The sequence below is a fragment of the Myodes glareolus genome, chromosome 17 (genome assembly GCF_982192425.1).
Source record: "Myodes glareolus chromosome 17, mMyoGla1.1, whole genome shotgun sequence".
In the NCBI taxonomy this organism is placed as follows: Eukaryota; Metazoa; Chordata; class Mammalia; order Rodentia; family Cricetidae; genus Myodes; species Myodes glareolus.
Window position 1 is genome coordinate 2,092,189 of NC_142042.1, and position 19,183 is coordinate 2,111,371.

Genomic DNA, 19,183 nt, shown 5'->3' on the forward strand with positions numbered 1-19,183 from the left:
CGTTGAATTTTATCCCCAGGTTTTACCCAGAGACTTGTGTCACTTCAAATAAAAAGTCGAAAGAATGATGTATCTCCAAAAATTCTTTTTGGACAGATGACATGTGTATTGTCAGACCTTTAGGGAATCATAATAGATCCAGTGTGGAGCCTTGAGAGCCATAGCATCCAAGTTCTCATACCGTGTTGGTGTCTAGTGCAGGACAGATGTGAGACCATGGGGGAGCAGCCTAAGCTACCATGTATTCATTTCTTTAAAACTAAAAGAATTTAAAATGAGTCAAATACATATTTTAATTGATAAACTGACTTTATATTCACCTATTGGAAACAGTACAACATATTTTACATCAGATTATGAAATATGGATTTTTACTAAAGACAGGAAGGGTGTTTTCCAGTCTTTAAAGTAAGTACATTTCAGAGGATCTTAAGGCAATACCATTTATCCATATTCATATCTATTGAAATACTGTACACCCACACACTTCAATAAATAGTTAGAAACCTGACCTCTTTTTTAAATCATTTCTGGATTTCAAAAAAAACACATTTTTTTATTGAAAAGATTAAATAGGTAACTTTCAGCTGTGTTACAAAGCTAAGCACAATGGGTAAATTAACAAGTATTCAGTAATTTGACCAATATCATTGATTGATTTTGATAGTTCAGTTGCTCAGAGTGTTCAGACTTCACAGATTGGGGTACTTGTGTATATATGTGCAGTTTTGTCCTGAATTATCTGGGTACTTCTTTGCTCTCCAGTCTACTTTCTAGACATAGCATAAATATTATGAGAAGATAATTTTTCAGTCAAGTTATAAACCTCAAAATTACTTTATATTTGAAATACTCTGTCAAATCTCAGTGTCTGCACAAAGAACTCAGTAATCTGGCCTGGGCAGTACTGATCATTAAGTGAATTCTGACCAGCAGGATCTCAGGGCATAACAAGACTTAGGTTTGGAATACGGTCATTGGAAAAAAAAATTAGGCCATCTTCAGTTAAACCAAGAAGGCAGACCAACAGGTTCATCATCATCAGAACAGTCTGGCTCTCCCGCGCTCCCCCTCCTGTCTCTTCCCTTCTTTCAGTCTTTTTTTCCTTATCTCCCACTATCTTTTCTTTTTCTCCTCCTTCTTTCTCAATCACAATTTTCTTTCCTTCTTCCTTTGAAAATTTGGGGGCAACAAAAGGAATCCCACAGATGGGTATTGTGGAAAACACAATGCTCAAGTGAATAGCTAAAAAAACCGTATAGATCAAAAGAGAAATTAACTTCGTAAAACTGCCATTCTGAAATTGCAACAATCTTGTACAGTCAGGACTGATAAAATGGAGCAATCAGACATTTCAGATGCCTGTAAATGTAAAACCACCTACTTGAACATTATATGCAATACATCCACACAAAAAGCAAATACTGTAGCCTTATTTGAACAATACTGAACTCATAAATACTCATGATTTCACTCTGTCCAGGAGCCTAAGGACTATGCTGCTGTAACACAGAAAAACATAGTGGATGCCTCCTCTATTAAAATGTCACTCAAGAAAGTCTCTTCTAACATAAAGGCAAATACATGTAGCTACTGAGCTATGACTGTTCTTTGTCACACTCTATGGGAAAAACACCGGACTCCACGAATTCGGAATCATGACGACACTTAGAACTAATTATTTGGTTCATCTGTATTATTTTATACCTCAGTTTACCTCACATGTACCCTACACACCTTACAAAGAGGAGGCATTTTTATCTCTAGGGAAACGGTCACTGTATAATACGCACTCTCCATCTTCCTGTCTTCCCGCACAGTGGTGCGGGCGGCCAACACTCCGTGGTAGCACCGCTGTCTTAAGAAGTAGGTTACTGTGGATTGCGCTATGTTAAAGCTGCAATACAAAGAAAGCATTTGCTGCTCGCTCACTAATTCCACAAAGAACATATTTTTTTTTTAGTAGCAAATCAGCTAGAAATTTAAATGCCATATTTTTCAAAACTCACTTTTAATATACCAGTCAAAATGACACAAATTTATTACAGCTACTAAATTTAATTGCAGAATGCCACATTATTGCCATTTCATGGGAAGACTGTGTATTTATGTCCCCTCACTTATGATTCATTTTCCTAACTAGAACAGATTTATGGTGTCTTTTGGGGGTCTAAATTTTATTTAGAAAAAAATAATCACCATTTTAAAGCCATCCTTCTAGGGCAAAACATGAACTATCTAAAATAATCACTGTGAAATTTCTTGCACGTGGTTTTGAGAGTAGGTCTATAGTCAGTGTGTGCAGAAGGTCACCGTAGAAACTTCAGTGTGCTGAAACTAGCACCTTCACCAGATCTGAAAAATGGCTTTCAAGGCTATGGCCTTTCTTTGGTCAAAAGCAAGACCATGAGCCTATTCCTGTAATATAATAGTTAGACTAACAGCATTTTCCTCCAAAAATGTAATTTTGTTCTTTAAATAGAAAAAAATGTAATATTCACAATCATCCAGTGGCTAACATATCCCATGATGCCCTCCTTCTGGTGTGTCCATCTGATGACATCTCACGTGTGTCTCATAGGATGCAGGGGAGCATGGTTATGTCTTCAGTTTTAGCATCCATTTGAAAGGAAATGACTACCAAGATTTTAGTGAAGAATTAGATCCTTCAGGGCTGATCTGTTTTGCACCAAATGCATAGTATGTGTGAAAATGCATCTTGGGATTTTAAAGAACAGAACATGCATTTCTATCAATGGAATGACAGAAAATCAGGTGAAAAATTAGGGTTTCTGTCATCCTAACTTACTGATGTCAAAACCAGATTGATCTGAGCATTCACCACCCCACATTAGTGGGTGATAGGACCACGGGTCCATGTGGAGAAACTGTCTTAGGACACCAGCTTGCCTTGGTGCAGGAGATTGTTGCATTACTAGGGGCCTTTTGAACAGGCTGTGCTGTCCTTTTACGGCTAAGAGTTTCCCACAGTGGCCCTAACGTTTTGCCTCAACTTCAACTATGCTATTAAGCTGTTTCATCAAGAAAACTGAGATGCTGTGGGCGAAGTTCTCAGGCTTAGCTTATCGGTGTAATTTACTTTTGCTTCCAAATTGCAAGGTTTAGGAAAACATTACGTGTTTGTCAGAGACAAAGAGAGGATATTTTGAGAAGGCACACCCATGCTGAACTTAGAAGGAGAAGCACGGCGAGTTATATTACAAGGCTCGTTTCCAAAACCTGGATGTCATGCGAGCAGGGACATCTAGATATGTGTTATATTTTGAAGAAATGATTTGAAGGCAATATTATTTGATTTTTTTATCAAAAAAAGAAAAAAAATGCATCTTTGTAAATGTGGGTTGATTCTTATTGAAACTGGGCACTGAACCCTTGTATTGCGGCCTTAAAGAATTGTGTGTTCACTGCAATATTTGTCATGTAAACTACAGCCGGAAGCCTGGCAGACCACGACTGAACGCTTTTTGAAAAGTTGTAGATTACAAACATGAAATCACAATTAATATCCTCTAAAAGTAAGTTCAGAGCTTTCACATCTTATAAAAGGACAGTGTGCAGTGCTTCACAAGGTCGTGTGTCTAATCAAAAGGAGAGGAGAATGAAAGTATTTACACAACCAGCGATTGCACAGACGGCGTCACCCTCGTACAGACAGCCGATTGTATCCCACGCTGCGTCTACCCAACCGCACCAGATTGGATCCAGCATCAGCACTCTTGGAGACTCCTTAAAAGCCTTTCATGGGTCTTTAAATTCACTGTAGGATGGCGTTCTTCAGGTAGGATATACTGATGACCGAAGACAGTGTCAACACAAGGCTCCAGCAGGAGAAAAGGTCGCAGGCGCTCCCAGTAATCCCATACTGGGCTGTGCTTGGAGCTGGAAAGGAATGGAAAAGATTCAGTCAACGATAGTCCTCATCTTCTGGTATTCTTGACCATTGCCAAAACAGCAGTGAATGTTTTGAGTGTGGTGCTGGGGGCAGAAAGGGTTAGGCTCACAGTGCCTACGTGGATTAGCCTCTTGAGAGTCCCTTTCTCAAGGGCCGAAGAGTAATCATATAGCCCACCTGGCACAGCTGTGGTGTGAACAGGAGATGAAACACATCACACTGGTGTAAACTGGAGATGAAGCACATCACACAGGACCAGAACGTTGCTGGACCCAACAAGAGCTAAATGACACTCTTACTCCTCTTACATGTACTGGATTTGTATTCCTGGGCAATGCTTACATACATTTATTTCAAGAGGCTTTCATCAATCAGCCAAATGATACCATTAAATGCTAGAAAAACAAAAACAAGCAAACAGAATAGATTCTCCTTTCCAAAGACTTTGTTTTACATGTGTTTGCATGTAGACATTTAAACAATTGCAAATATTATTATAATACCATGCAATATTAGGCTTGTGTATGCAAATTCTACTGATAGAAAAAGTATCCCATGAAGCTGCCTGGGCAAGAAGAGTTGCTTTTTAAAAGTTTTATCAAAGGGAACTGCTCTTTGGATGCAGTAAGTAACATCCTAACACTATGAAGAAAGAGACTACGGGCAAGATGCTGGGGTCTCGACATAGGTAAGTCTTGCTGGGCCATGAAGCTCAAGGACCAAAGGAGGTGGGTTTGGAAATGCAGCTCCAGGCAAGGTAATAGGGCCTGTGATGACACAGCCCAACTGAATGCACACATTATAAATGGATAGGTTGCATGGATACATTAGAAAGCACAGCGTGACACAAAAGCCCCGAAGAGTCACCAGGCTTAGGGCATAACTGTTGTCGGCCAAGCAGGCCCACTGCAGCTCCCAGGAAGGACGTTGTTGTGGGCTGTGTGGATCATGCTCTTCTTGAAATGGCCTCACAAGTGCTTGGACTGGCTTGGGACTAAATCTTGTTCATCACCATATAATAGGAGAACATGCCTGCCAGCTTGCTTCTAACTGCCTTCTGATAATGAAAGCTGCATTTCAAATTCCTATGTTCTTGTTGAAATCGAATCCTGTAATAAAGATGTACATTTCATCCTTATGTCTACATCTCAAACCCAGGAGCAGTCTCCATGGCTCTGAGTTTGGATCACCAGTAGTACAGTTTGAATTAAATCTTCATAAAGGTCTAGGTTGCCACGGAACAGGAACAATTAAGTTCTTATACTTCTAAGAAATAATAGCGGGTGAGGGAGACACTGGCTCTCACAGGGGGAGGACAATGTGGAGAGTGTTGGTTCTTAGGGACCGAGTGTTGGAGGTATAAGCAGAGAACATGATGCCAAAACAGCTACTGAGTTCGGCATGTCTATCCCAAGGGGGTGTTTTTAATGAAAAGAGGAGGAACCCAAGTCTGCTGCTAACAGAGCTTTTCAGTATGTGATACTTAGGACAGCTAACATAAAATCATGGAAATCTTATTTTCACTTGATGAAGACCTAGAAGAGAATCTTAAAGTATCAATATTTAATTGTTACCCTACTTGTGAGTTTAACATATTAAGGAAGGATCCACAGAGTGTGAGTGCTGCTCAGAGGCCTGTCTGTTAACTCGCGTATCAAAGCATTCTTGTCTAACTTCTGACCAGCCTTTCTGTGCATCAAATACAATCCTTTATGGGCCCACTATCATTCTTCATTGAAAATATTTGCTTGTATATTTATTTATAGCATCTTTCATATTTCATTTATGTTTCTATTGCTCAAAAAGAATCTGGGCACATAACAGATGCCCAAGAAATGCTCAATGTGTAGTTTCAATGTGTACTTCGACCTTACAACATTTGCTCTCTTCTGAAGCAGGATATGTGCTTATGTCCTAAATCATGACTGGATGCTCCTCCCTTCATTAATTCAGTATTTTTTAACTGAATCAGGCACCAAAGAAAATACTAAGTGTCTGGGATATAATGGTAGAGTCTATAGCCACAGCCCTGGGATTAGTTAGTTCTGTGGACTCCTAAGTCCATCCCTATTTTGGTATCTATCTGTGATGCCGTCTTTCTTCCTAATACCCCATTTCTTATTTAGCTTAAATCACCTTTTTTTTTTCTTAAACATGACATGTATTTGTAAATCAAATCAATTAGTTTACAATTAAAACAACATTCTTTTACACATCCTTCATGGCACATAGCAATGCATGTTTTACTTTACTTGTGAATGAAATAGCATGTTTCTCTCTAGAATAAAACAGAGGCTGGCTGTCTCCTTGTCTGCAGAATAGCTACAACCAAAAAGGCTAAAATGGAAGGCAGTAAGCCAAGGACTTTAAGGCATCATTCCTAGCTGTTTATGATGATGTCACCATTCAAACCTTAGATCAAGCCCAAAATCTCTTTTTCTTTCTCTCTCTCTCATGCTTGGATTGACGCACACAAAAGCAACATGTAGACAAAGTATGTAGACTCAATTCTCTCCTTCAAGAAATAGTGCTTGTTCTGGCACTAGTGAGGTGGCTCAGAGCGTAAAAGCTTTTGCTGCCAAGGCTGATTACCCAAGTTCAGACTCTGAGACCCACATGGCAGAAGGAGGGGGCAGACTCCTGGAAATTGTCTTCTGACCTCCACACTTGCTATGTGGAATGTGAGTGCACGCACGCACACACACACACACACACAAATTTAAAAAAAATCAAGCTTATTGCCATTGCTCATTAATTTTAACATGTTTGCATAGAACATACCTAATTTTATTAATAATGAGTGTGGATGTGTACTAGATGCATTTGAGGGGACACTCAGGCTTAGTCTTACGTAGACCTGTGCAGGTTAGACTCCTCTTCTAGCTGACCTCTCAGTCAGCTACACAAGAAGAGACCTGAACGTCATAATAATTTCACTGCAAAAGACAGTGAGTGGGTCACGCAGGGAGGGTTGGCACTGACCTGGATTCTGTTGGGTGACCTAGGGTGCTTCTGGTTTAGCAAAGGATGCTGCAGCTTACTTACTAAGGAGAGAGGCCAAATGATCTGAGGCTGAGCTGGGCTGTGGAAAAGGCTCTTTATGTGAGCAGCCATGTGAGGGGCCAGCTGTTAAAAATCATGATTTTATCATTAGGGTTGGCAGGTTTGCTGCAGGAAGGAAGAGCCCAAGGATACTTTGACTTTAAAATCTTCATGACTCCCAGTGGGAATTCTCCTCGGGGAAGCCAAAGCTTTCCTCTTTCCCCACCTCCTTTACTTCCACATCTTTCTGCTGATTCTTTTCTTGATGGTAAACAGACAGGGCCTTACTAGGTCTAAGCCCAAGCTATGGTCCAGGATCAGGACTGTAGGCCTCTTTTTCTGGTTACATCTGGCTCAGACACACACTGAGTGCCTGTCACTCAAGTCTTTTTCTGAAGACATGGGCTGTCTTATCACCTCTTGCCATGTGCACAGGCTGCAGCATTAAGCCTGCACCCTTATGTCCTTCTCGTCATCAAATACCAAACGCCACCTCCTGTCCCCATCAGACTTTCTGCTCAGCTCCTACCCTTCCACAGAGCAAGAACATTGCACTTCATTGCTAACCTACATGTGTTAAAACTCTGTTTTAACAAAAATGCTCCCTATTGTATCCTACAAAAAAAAACAGCAACTCTTTGAGTTTGTTTTCTTGGGTTCTTTTTTTTTATTTTATTTTAATAGGTGCCCATTAGCCTGGCTAGTCATCCTTCCCACACTGCAGGTGGGGCCATCTGCTCTAGATTCCCTCTTTGCTAGAGATTCCAGCACATAGGGTTTTCAGAGAGTCACCCTAGCATGGCCACTCTCAGGCAGGGAGAAAAGTGTCCAGCTTGTATGGTGTGTGGACTTGGTGAACAGAAGGCCTGTCCTAGGTTTTAGCTCACCACAGTATATCTGACTTGAATGGTCATAAACAATCACTTTAGCTACTTTGTTTTTTTTTTTCAGCCTTAGGGGTTTTTCTATTGTATTGCTCCAGTATTTACTACAAGGAAAGAGCAGATGTGAGTGAAAAATATTTAGTTTTGGTTGAAAACTAATTTACTCACTTAGGCAATTTTCTTAATTTACGGAACCAGCTTTGAGTAGATGTTTAAGATTCACGTGGTAACCTTAGGATTACTTAAGTTACATGAATTCTGCTTCTGCAAGACAAAACTGACCTCCACTTATATATTCCTGAGGAAGTTACACCTTAGTGAGAACTGAATGATTCACACCCAGTTAGGTCTCATACAAAGGAGAATGATGAATGCTCTACCCAATGTAGAGCATTCATTAGACACAGAAAAATCAGACTCCATTGGGTAGGTCATCCTGAGGGCATGGCTCTGCCTCACCAGGCAGAGTGCAGAGTTTACTCAGAAGATATCATTCTCCTATCCTAACCCATGTTCACACCTTACACCACCGGCAGGTGCAGGGATAGCTGGAGGTTTTGACTACAGCTGGGCACCACACGGCCAGCTAAACGAGGCTTCTCACATTTCACCTGATAGTTGTGGCACCTCGACCTCCTAAACCAACAATGTACACTTTGCACCGTCGAACCTCTGGGACCTTCTAGTGAAGAAGGACACTTAAAAGAAATCCCACACTAGCCCAGAATTGAGAACAATAAAGAGTTATTTATTTAGGAGTAAACTCACAAATCACAGTCCTCTGCTGGACCGGAGAACAGCAACTGAATTCTGCAGCCAGAAAACAGGCTGGACATGCGCTTTACATCAACAGAAATAGTATAAGAGGCCACACCCAAGTTGGTGGGTAACTTAAAGGCTACTGGCAGTAGGAATTTCTACAGCATTCTAGACATTGGTGTCAGGGAATTCTACCATTGTAGTGTAGTGGCTGTGTGGTGGGGTTAAAGATGGCTACATTTCCAGGATGGGTTTCACCCAACACAACATCATTATATACCACATCCTGCTCTTGGGCATGCAAAGACTCACATACCATGTACCACTTTGTAAACAACTCTTAATTTGGTAGAGTATAGCCTAATTTACAAGCCCTAATTCACCACAGAAAGTTCTTGTAGTGTCTAACAAGGTAATGCAAGAAAGAGATTCATGGCCACTGATTCCTAACATTCTCCTCCTGTATAGGAGGAATTGGGTTGACAAGTTTGGGTTGGTTTATTTTTTTTTTTATATTAGGGGCCTTGGGTTATAGGAGAAGCTCCCAATGCTATTTTTGTTTTCAAAGTGTCCTCGTGGTCAGCAGGTAATTTTTCCTACAGAAAGCCTCAGTATTAGTCACTTTTGTGTCTCTATGGTAGAACCTGAGAACATCTTAAGGAAGGAGGGTTCAGCTCATGGTGGAAAAAGGACTAGACTCTGCTCATGGTGACCAGAGATTCTGATGGAAGGCATCCACATGACAGTGCATCAGAAAACAGAGAAAACAGCCAGAACCTGGGGAGGTGTAACTTCAAAGAGCTCTACTGACCTAGCTCCAAAGGGGACCGGCGCAACCTTCCCCACAGCCCCAAAGTCAATGACCAAGTAAGTGCTCAGGACAGAAGCCTGTGGGAAATATACAGATTCATATTGTACAGTATTCTGTATGCTGCACTGAAACAACGTGGAGAAGGTTGGGGGAAATCACCTCATTCCTCTCTATTCCTCTCCTCCTGAGCACAGAATTGTCCTCCCAGCTTGTTTCTGGCAGCAGCTACATTACTGTGTTTCAGAACACTGTCCTTGAATCCCCGTCTGCCAAAGTTCCTGCTGTGTCATCCAGTCTCTCGAGTCTCCATGACACAGTGGTTTTAAACACAAATTCATCTGCATTATTGCCCGGATTCAGAAATACGTCCATTTGTAGATAAATACTTTTATCTACTCAGAGTCCCAGGAAACTCTCTTAGTCCGTTACCTCTAATTTGGGATAAAGAGAATTTAAGAAAGCAATCAACTAACCATAGACAGGTTCTGCTTATTCTATCCATTCTAGGCATGCAAATAAAAGCTCAAGAGTTTAAATTTCTCCACAATATCCTCTATTTAGGCTGGGGTTTTTTGTTTACTCTACTTCCCCAGAACCAGAAGTAATGTATGTGGATATGCTTGCTCTGGTGTGAGGTGTCTATCAGTGTCTATCAGTGTAGGCTGCTTTGCATAATCCTAAATGGTCTGAAACTGGCATGGTCTGGTTTTGCAACCGTATGCATCTCAGACTGGCTTGCACACATTTTTGTAACTGTGCTGTGAGTATTTTGCAGTGTGTATATAAGTGTCTGAAAAGCAATCTTTATTGTGTGAAATGTGCACATACAAAATACAATATAATTGTCTTTAGTGCTTCAGCATATAGGCTTGAGTTTGGGCTTTTAAGTCATAACCTTGCTAAAAAACAAAAACAAATTAAAGAGGACTTTACAATGATGAAAATAGAAGCTCAGCTGTGTTCTTAAGGTCACTGACCATCCTGCCACCGAACTGTGTCTTCATTGCTTTCATGGGAAGAGTTCGTAGAAAATTCAAACTGGCAAAGAATTTTTTCAGATTTATGGGATTTTAAAGATTCTTTCTCTATACACTTATGGATTTTTGGATATGAAATTATTTAGGTTATTATATAGTGTTTCTGAACATGGACTCTTGATGATGACAGTGTCTTCTTTATTATATTTTGTTCTTAGCATCTTGTGGTAGGACTTTCCAATCCAAACCATGTCCTATTCTGTTATCAAGAGCTTCATAAGGTTTGATTTTGATGGTATTTTCCTTTTCAATGTGTCCTTCACCTTCTGTGTTACTTGTGGCTTGTCAAATTCCAGGAAGTGCCAGTGACAACCTGGGCTGTGGTTCTGACTTATTTAAATGGTTCCCCTCTTCACACACAAGATAGACGTGCAGGTTTTCCTAATGATTTCGCAATAGTTTCTGCATCTTTTGGTTACTGAAAACGTCCTAATACCGTCTAAATGGTGTGTGGGGAATCTAGGTCTGAACGGTGTATAGGGAATCTGCAGGCTAAATGGTGTGTGGGGAATTTGAGGTCACCTGGAACCTTTTTTTTTTAATTTTTTTTTTATTTATTTTTTTTTTAGTAAATTTTATTAAATTATAAAAGTTTCCATTTCCGCCCCCCCTCCCAACACCCTCCCACTCCCCCCACTCCCCCCCTCCTTCCCCTCCGTCCCCCAGGGCAGTCAGGGTTTCCTGCCCTGTGGGAAGCTCCAGCTCCCTCCCCCTCCCTCCAGGTACCTGGAACCTTTTCAATCCACCTCTTCAGCCTGGCCCCTGTCTGTCCCACCTCATTCTATAGGAGACACACATGAGAACGCTCTCCTGGTCATTACAGCCAGACTCTGTCTGGGCGTAGTTTCTGAATTTGGAACTAACACTGCTCTCCACTGCCACTTGCTACCATGGTTAGAATGTTCCAGAAATCTAAGGAGTTTACCTGCTACAGCCCTACAGTCTTATGGACAAGGCTGGTGGGAGTTCAGTTCTCTGTTCGTGACCCGTGGAGGTGAGTGTATTCCATGTTTCCGCCTCTGTGCATGTTCCTTGAGTCACATCCTATGACGACTGGAATCAGCCTGCTGCTCCAGCTACCCCCTGCACCATGATATGCTCTTTCTACTCCCACACATACCCTTTAGGAGAAGGTCTGTGTTTCTGGAAAGCAAGGGCCTTATTTAATTTACTTCTGATCAAGCGCTCAGTGATATCAAACATTTATTACAGGGACCAGATGCTTTAATTTTTGCATCTCGTGTAATGTTGCTATAGATCTCAAGCAACAGAGGGGAGACAGCACTGTTGAGAGCTCAGGACTTTGGAAGTAATCAACACTAAAGAGGAAAGCCCTGTTTTTTGGTTGTCTGTATGGTTGTCATACCCTAAACACACAGCAAACACTCACAGGAGAAACAGTGGAGACTCACTGTTGTCCATGAGCCTATCCGAATATGTGAGTAAGGAGTGGAGACTTTTATTCTTAACCTCTGGGCAAACCATTTCTCTGTTTTCTTGGTTGACTGTAGAGGAAATGACCAAGAATTGTGTTGGTTTGTGTTGTGACAGTGAAACCAGAAAACTAAGTACCATGGTGCTTAGGTAACGACAGCTCTCAAAATGCATCGATATTTAAACAAGAAGGATCCATGATGCCCTCTCATGACTCTCAGAGAAACATATGCTTTCTGGAACACAGTCTTGTGCAACAGAAAGGTCTAGAAGTTTGAGAAGGCAGCAGTCACACAGAAATGTCTTTCAGAACTGTCCAGATGTCTTCTGTCTGACTGCCTTGCTCTCAGGCTCCCAGGCCAGGCTTGTATCTGTGATCCTCAATGGATTCTCTGGAAGCTTCACATCCTGGTTGCATCTCTCATGGTCTCTCTCTCTGGCTGTCCCTCAGTGTAAAGTTTAAACCTTGCTTTCTTCTTATTTTCCCTGGTGGCGCTGACAATGGGTAGGCATGAAAAATATAATAACTATTCTCTGTATGTCTGCTTTTACCATTTGCATCTTGCCTCAGTCTCATTGACTGAGTGCTTTAGCTGTTGCCATGTCAACCAGCTGTGTGTGGTACGTGGGGCGGGTGTTTGAAATCAACTCACGTGGTTCTTCAGAGGCTCAAGAAGAATGGAGCCTGGTTACTACAGCAAGAACCAGTCCAGCAACACAGTTCTGGAATGGCTTTTATTTCTTCTTCATTTCACTGAGTCTAGCTTCCCGCCTGTGTGACTTAAAATCCTTCCTGAGTTGTTCATCTTGGGAAACGATGGCATAATCTCCAACTGTCAGCTCTACACAGTCACTTGAGAAGGGGGTCTCAGTGAGGGATTGACCAGACCATATTTGCCCTAGAGTGCATCTTTGGGACAATGTCTTGATCATTAATTGAAGCAGGAAAGCCCAGGCCACGGTGAGCCACACTATCCCCTGGGCAGGTAGTCCTGAGATATATACGAAACCAACAGTGTGTGAGCCTGCGTGTGAGCCAGAGGGTAGTGTGTGAGCCTGTGTGTGAGCCAGCAAGTAGTGTGTGAGCCTGTGTGTGAGCCAGCGAGTAGCGTGTAAGTCTGTGGACCAAAGATATATAAGAAAACAACAGTGTGTGAGCCTGTGTGAGAGCCAGCGAGTAGTGTGTGAGCCTGTGTGAGAGCCAGCACTACCCTCCACACTTTCTGCTTCAATCTCCTGCTTGAGGTCCTGTCCTGACTTTCCTCAATGATGAAGTATGACCTGGAAGTATAAACCAAACAAATCTTTCCCTAAACTGTTTTTAGTCAAAAGCACAGCAACAAAATGAAACTGGAGCAGGGACCCTTAGACAAAGACACCGCTCTTGCATGACAGAAAGGAAAATGGTCCATGATAAACACTCTCCGTTGCACCTTCGTATCCTACCCGATGCATGCTGCACCACACACAGCAGGGATGGAGTCAACTATTTTGTGTAACTCAATCAATTGAAACAAACAATTATCTGCCCCTTGACAAGTCTCATTGACTAACGATAATCTTCAGAGCAACCTCGTTTTTATGAGGTCTACATTAACAATGCCCTTACTGGGCCCATGCTCTCAATAATAATGACAGAGTCTTAAAATTTTAATTAAATCTTATTTTTCCTCATAGACTTTATCCCGAGAACGTTACCCACTGTTTTGCGCTGCGTCTCTTTGGTTCCTGCTACCCCAGCAACACTGAATAATGAAAAATTTTGTCTCCTCCTGTATTTCTGAAATATTTAAAGGCACTCATGGTTCTTACACTTTTTATGACTTCAACCATAAAATGCTCCTTTCCCACAACCTTCAAATGCTGGTGCTTTAAGGCTGCTTCTGCCTACAGCCATGCGACTTTTAAGACAGGAAATACAGTGGTTAGGGAGGGAACTTGGAAACATACATGGGAGCCATGTGAGGCAATTCTCATCCAAAGAGGGGGCAGAGATGAAAAGATTCACTTCCTTCAAGGCCCGCAGCACTGAGGGGCTCACACTGTGGACTGCAGCTGGTTTCTAAGTGTGTTGACAGCAAACAGAGCTTATGTGTAGCTCGTGGTTTCCATGGACGATGGTCAGGATTTAGCAACAATAAAAGGGCCTGCCTTTGTAAGCTTCTGTACTGAGAAGCCAGAACTCTGAGCTGTCTTTGTGGATATTCCAACTTGGGGGTTTCCAGCACTCTTTAGAAGGTGTTTGGCTACACGTTCTACATCGGGTCTTCCTGGCTCCTGCCTTGAGCTTTGTACCTATGATTCTTCAGCCACAGACCACTAAGAAAATCCATGATCTTTTATGGGTTTGTTTCATTGAGAGCTGCCTCTACTTTAGGGTTTATTCAATTATCATTCACCTAAATGTGTACCTTTAAACCTGAAATTCGGAAATTGGGCTTTTAGACTTATACCAGAATAATCTTCCCTCAAAAATGGCTGTTCTTGATAACTGTGATCACACTATGTGTTTGCTGGGTGCTTACTGGATGCACTCTGTGCCTGGCTCTGTGCCTGGCTCTGTGCCTGGCTCTGTGCCTGGCTCTGTGCCTGCTGTTGAATGTATAGAGACAGGCCAGATTTTTTCTTGGCTTGAAGGAACTTGAACATCGGCGGAATAAAACACTCTTCACTAGAAAAAAAGGAGTCATTTAACCCAACTCATGTGTTACCAGAATTCCAGAGTGAAGACAAACTTTGAATCTATTCTTTGTCAAAGTACAACTAAACCAGAAATTTAACAAAAAGAAACAAAACAAAACAAAAACAAGCAAGCAAGCAAACAAACAAACAAAAAAACACATTCAAGACTCAGATCCTGTCAAAGCCATCATGAGTCCTGGAGTGGAAAGGCAATCAGTGTCTGTCTGGACTTGGGGTGTGACATCCTTTCCGGTCCGCTGCACCTCCCATACTAACTCATTTAGCATCTTATTTCAGGCTTCCACAACTCTCATTGTTTTTAATATTAAATGCTAGTAAATAAATCTTAAAGTATCTCTAAATCTAATATGATCAAAGTAATTTCCATCGTGTACATTATCCATCAGATGCATCTTTAGGGATTTTAAACAAAATATAAATGAGTTTGTTTTGTATATTTATATCTTCCTGCTGAATTCAGCTTGGACCTTTCAGCATCTCAAACACAGGAAGCCAGGGACAAGTCTTTCCTGGTCAGGTAAAAGCAACAGCTGAAGCGCCATCCTAATAGACTTTTTCTGTTCTCGATTGTCAGGAAGAACTTTCTTTGTATTGGAGTAGGTCCGGGGCACTGTGCTGTGCGCCCTGATTGTCTGATTCATCTGTCTCTGAAGCCCAGCAAGACCTGACCCCCAGAGTCAGCACGGTGTGCACAGCCCACAGAAGATGCAGCTGTGTTTCACGTTTGTTGTTTTCGAGTGAAGGAGAAACTTTGTTTTATTATTCATGATGGAGGTCATGATGTGAGAAGCTGAAGAATAGGAAGGGATTAAGCGGATGTTCTGTTCTGGGGAGGAGAGAACATAGGTGTGCCAGTCTGGCTTCAGTGCAGCACTTTCTGCCTCCCGGCACAGCCGCTTGTACGGAGTGTCTAAGTGCAATCGCTCCTCAAGCCAGAGCCAAGTTCAAACACGTGTGTCAGAGTGTTCAAATGTGCTCTGCATTGCTCACTCACTTTAACTAGCCTCGTCTTTAGAGGGAGCATGTGAAATCACAATCGTTAAAAGGTATTTCCAAAGTCCCCTGTAAGATTTAGTTGCAAGACTTAAAAGAAGCAAATATTTTGGGATACTCTCAGAAACAAGTCGTTATAAGGAGGTTCCGATTACATTTTTGTATTTGACTTAGTTTTTTAAATCATGAAATTAGGCTTTTCCTCCCTTCAACCAGGAAGGAAAAAAATATTAAATGTTAGCAATCATTGCTTTAATCCTGCCCCCACCAAAGATAACAGATGTAAGAATGATACATTTCCACCCCCTCCACAGATACAGGATCTAAGAAAAGTGCAAGACACCCTGGAAATTTCTTAACAATCTTCTCGAAATTTCCTTTGATATTAGGCTGTTTGTTGTCGATGGTATTTAAGTCACTCTTGGAACAGCCTCATAGAAACAGGGCGATTGTGCATCTCTTGCAGTGTTTAAGCATCGCGGCACCTGTCTGCTTACAAAGAGACAGTGGAAATCGAGATTTTCATCAGGTTCTGTTCCTGCTTATGCAGACTAATTTTTTTTTAAATTTCAATTTAACACTGGAAACAAAGTCCAGTTTCCCCATTTCTTTGGCATAGTTTGTTGTCCTGGGCATGATGTATAAAGAATGGCATCAACGTCAATTGTTACTGACCTGGCTTACCTGTGTATAGCTCCGATCAAATTGATAGGGTTCAGAGTGTTTGATGAGATTCATACATTGACTAGTTCAGTATCCCATAATTGGCCATTATAGTTTTAGCTATTTTTCCTAAGATTTCTATAGAGCAATTCCTTCTTCCCTCTCTTTTCTTTTTGCCTTTGTTTTTTTTATCCTCCAGGATCTTACTGCCAAAAATGCTAAGGAAAGGCTCTAATATCAAATACAAAGTCTCTTACAGGATCAAGCACATCACAGGTTGAGTTTTGGCACAGCAGCTGAGGGCCTTGCTCAGGAGAGGCCTCCCTGCATTGCTGTCACTGACCCTGAAGTGGAAGGCGGTGTGAAGGTGCCTGAGAAGGGTTTTGCTGCCGAAAGTCTGAGAAGATGAGAAGAAAAGCTGAGTACGGAAAGATTGCCTTGGGAAGTTGGGAGACAGGAGGGCCATGATTGAAAGTTCCATCAGAAACAAGCACACTCATTTTTTATCCCTGTAATCACAACTTTCACGCTGGGCATTCTGAGTTCCTATCTGTTACTAGGTAGGTTACTAAGCTGTGTGAGCCTACTGAGTGTAATATCTTTGAAATCCCTTAAGAAAACAGCCCACTCTATTGAATTGTACATGGATGGACATTAAAGGTTTAGCGGAGAATTCTGGCCATAGTATAAACCTGTTTTTATATCTTCATCGTTGAATCATGAAAATAAAACTATTTTAAAGATATCCAGCTATTTTAAAGATAAAAACAAAGCTACAAACTTCACAGAAGAATAGTAAATTTTCATTTCTTCGGTGCCAGTTTGTTTGAGGATGTTGCTTCTCAGTCGCTCTACTATGGAGGAGAGACTGGTCATTTTCTAGGGGGTGAGACAGAAATGCTGGGGAAACTAGGCCCCTTTATATTTTATTCCTGGGGAGACAAATTATCTGTGTTTAGTACAGAGGTAAGACTGCTGTCACATCACGGTTACCAACTTTGAAAGCTGGGCCTGTAAAGCACCCTGCAAAACAAATCATGCTAGTTCTGTCTTTACAGACACACCACTCTCCTCATCCATTTCTCCATCCTCCTCCTCTTCTTTTCTTCACCTCCTCTTCTTTCTCTTTTTTTCTTTGCCAAAATACGCTCATATAGAAAATTTTAAATATAAAACAATTAAGAACAATAAAATGCTGAAGTATGCTGAATCACAAACTTTTACTCACACAAAGAGGTCACTGACACCTTTAAGTTGCTGTGACTAAGGACAGCCTTTGTATCCATCTTTACATACAAAGTTTGTAAAAGGATCTGATCCTAGTGTGGAATTCTCAGATGCTGATAAGCGGGTCTTTGGGTCAAGGGCATTCCTTAGGACCTGGTCCCCTGTCTCTCTGACAGCCCTTTGACTTTTACTCTCTAACTTCAGCTACCTAAGGAGGGATGGTCCATTCTCAGAGACGCCCATGTGAGGAAGTTCATCCCCTCCCCTTGTCTCAAAGTCAGCTTAGATGTCTGCAATTACAGGGAAGCCAGGACCCTAGACCCACAACCACATGGAGGAATTGGGCCCTGACAACAGCCACAGTGAGCAGGACAGTGAGCCCACAGGCAGGAGCAGCCAGGCCAGTGGAACACTGATCTGATCAAACTGTGAGCAGTTTGCCTGTGCTGATGTAAGAAGCCCCGGGCATGATGTGAGCTGGATGCACCTCTGGAGTGAAAGCAGAAAGGGCAGAAGCTCAAGGTCATCTCCAGCTATGTAGTACGTTCCAGGTCAGCCTGGGCTACACGAGACCTCATTGCCACACAGCACACAGTAGCTCTTGGCTCTCAGAAGGAAGTGTTTCCACAGACAGCCGATTCTGAGCAATTCTTCCTACACTGGGAGGTGTCAGCACCTTAGAAAGTGTGGCAGGGCAGATGTTCTTGTGGTTTAAATAATGCCCCATAGGCAGGGCTTTGTTTAGATAGCATCCCATATTTCCAGGCTGTATCTATCACTCATGTTTTCTACAAACATTTTCCCACCCATGAAAGTGATCACCATGAAGGTATTGATCAGAGACTCAGATCAAGCTGATGTTCTGCTGAAAAGAAGCAACCACCAGCCACTGACAAAGCCAAGCTTACTCTGGTCCCTCACCACACCCTGGAAGACAGAATGTTTCCATATACGCACATTCTTTGCACAGAGTTCAGAAAGGAAGCTTGACTTGAACCCCATAAACCCACACATTCCTGTTCCATGTAATAAACCCACATCTGAGGTCTGCTCAAAGAGGAACTAACTAATCCTGGTCAGGACACAGTCACGCTTGTTTTTCTAACTCCCTTTTTAATATTTTTTTGTCAGATAGCAAATGCAGATTATATAAAAAAAATACAGCGCTGTGACAAATTTGTGCAAACAGAATTGAGAAAGAATGACATAAAGGGTAGTCAAGCATGGTGCTCACAACACATAAGGCAAAAATCAGGACAGAAATAAACATTTTCCAGAGGCTCACGATTGAGTAAGAGGGTCCTGGGGATCCCAGCACTCCCTCCTCTTTCCCTAGCGATCACAAACCTATAACTAAAAGATGCTCCACTTGGAACACTTATTGTTAACAGCAGCGAAAGCACCCGTTTACGGTGTGAAAGAGAGAAGGCCCTGAGATCCCTGCACACACACACACACACACACACACACACACACACACACCCTTGAAAGACTTGTTCTTCCTGCAAAACCTCAAGTTCATCGTGGTATCTAAATCATCTCTCCATTTCAGCTGCTCTTTAATGCTTCTGGCATGAGTAGAACAGGGATGGAATGAAGGAACGCAGTTTGGATCCCAGCGTTCCTGCCACATAAAATAGCAGCACATAAACCTCACAGAGGGACATATGGAATCAACCTAAATCTTTTTATGTGGAGTCTTCTAAAGTGTGGTCTT

General features: G+C 41.9%; 1 protein-coding gene across 1 annotated transcript in view; it reads right to left on the minus strand.

The window, feature by feature from the left end:
• Nucleotides 1-290: 290 nt before the first annotated feature.
• Nucleotides 291-19,183, minus strand: part of Negr1 (neuronal growth regulator 1) — a 704,443-nt gene continuing 685,550 nt past the window's right edge. Inside the window, exon 7 of the mRNA XM_048453517.3 lies at nt 291-3,900. Coding sequence (XP_048309474.2) covers nt 3,776-3,900 — 125 coding nt within the window. The 3' untranslated portion in view covers nt 291-3,775. The remainder of the gene's footprint in view (nt 3,901-19,183) is intronic.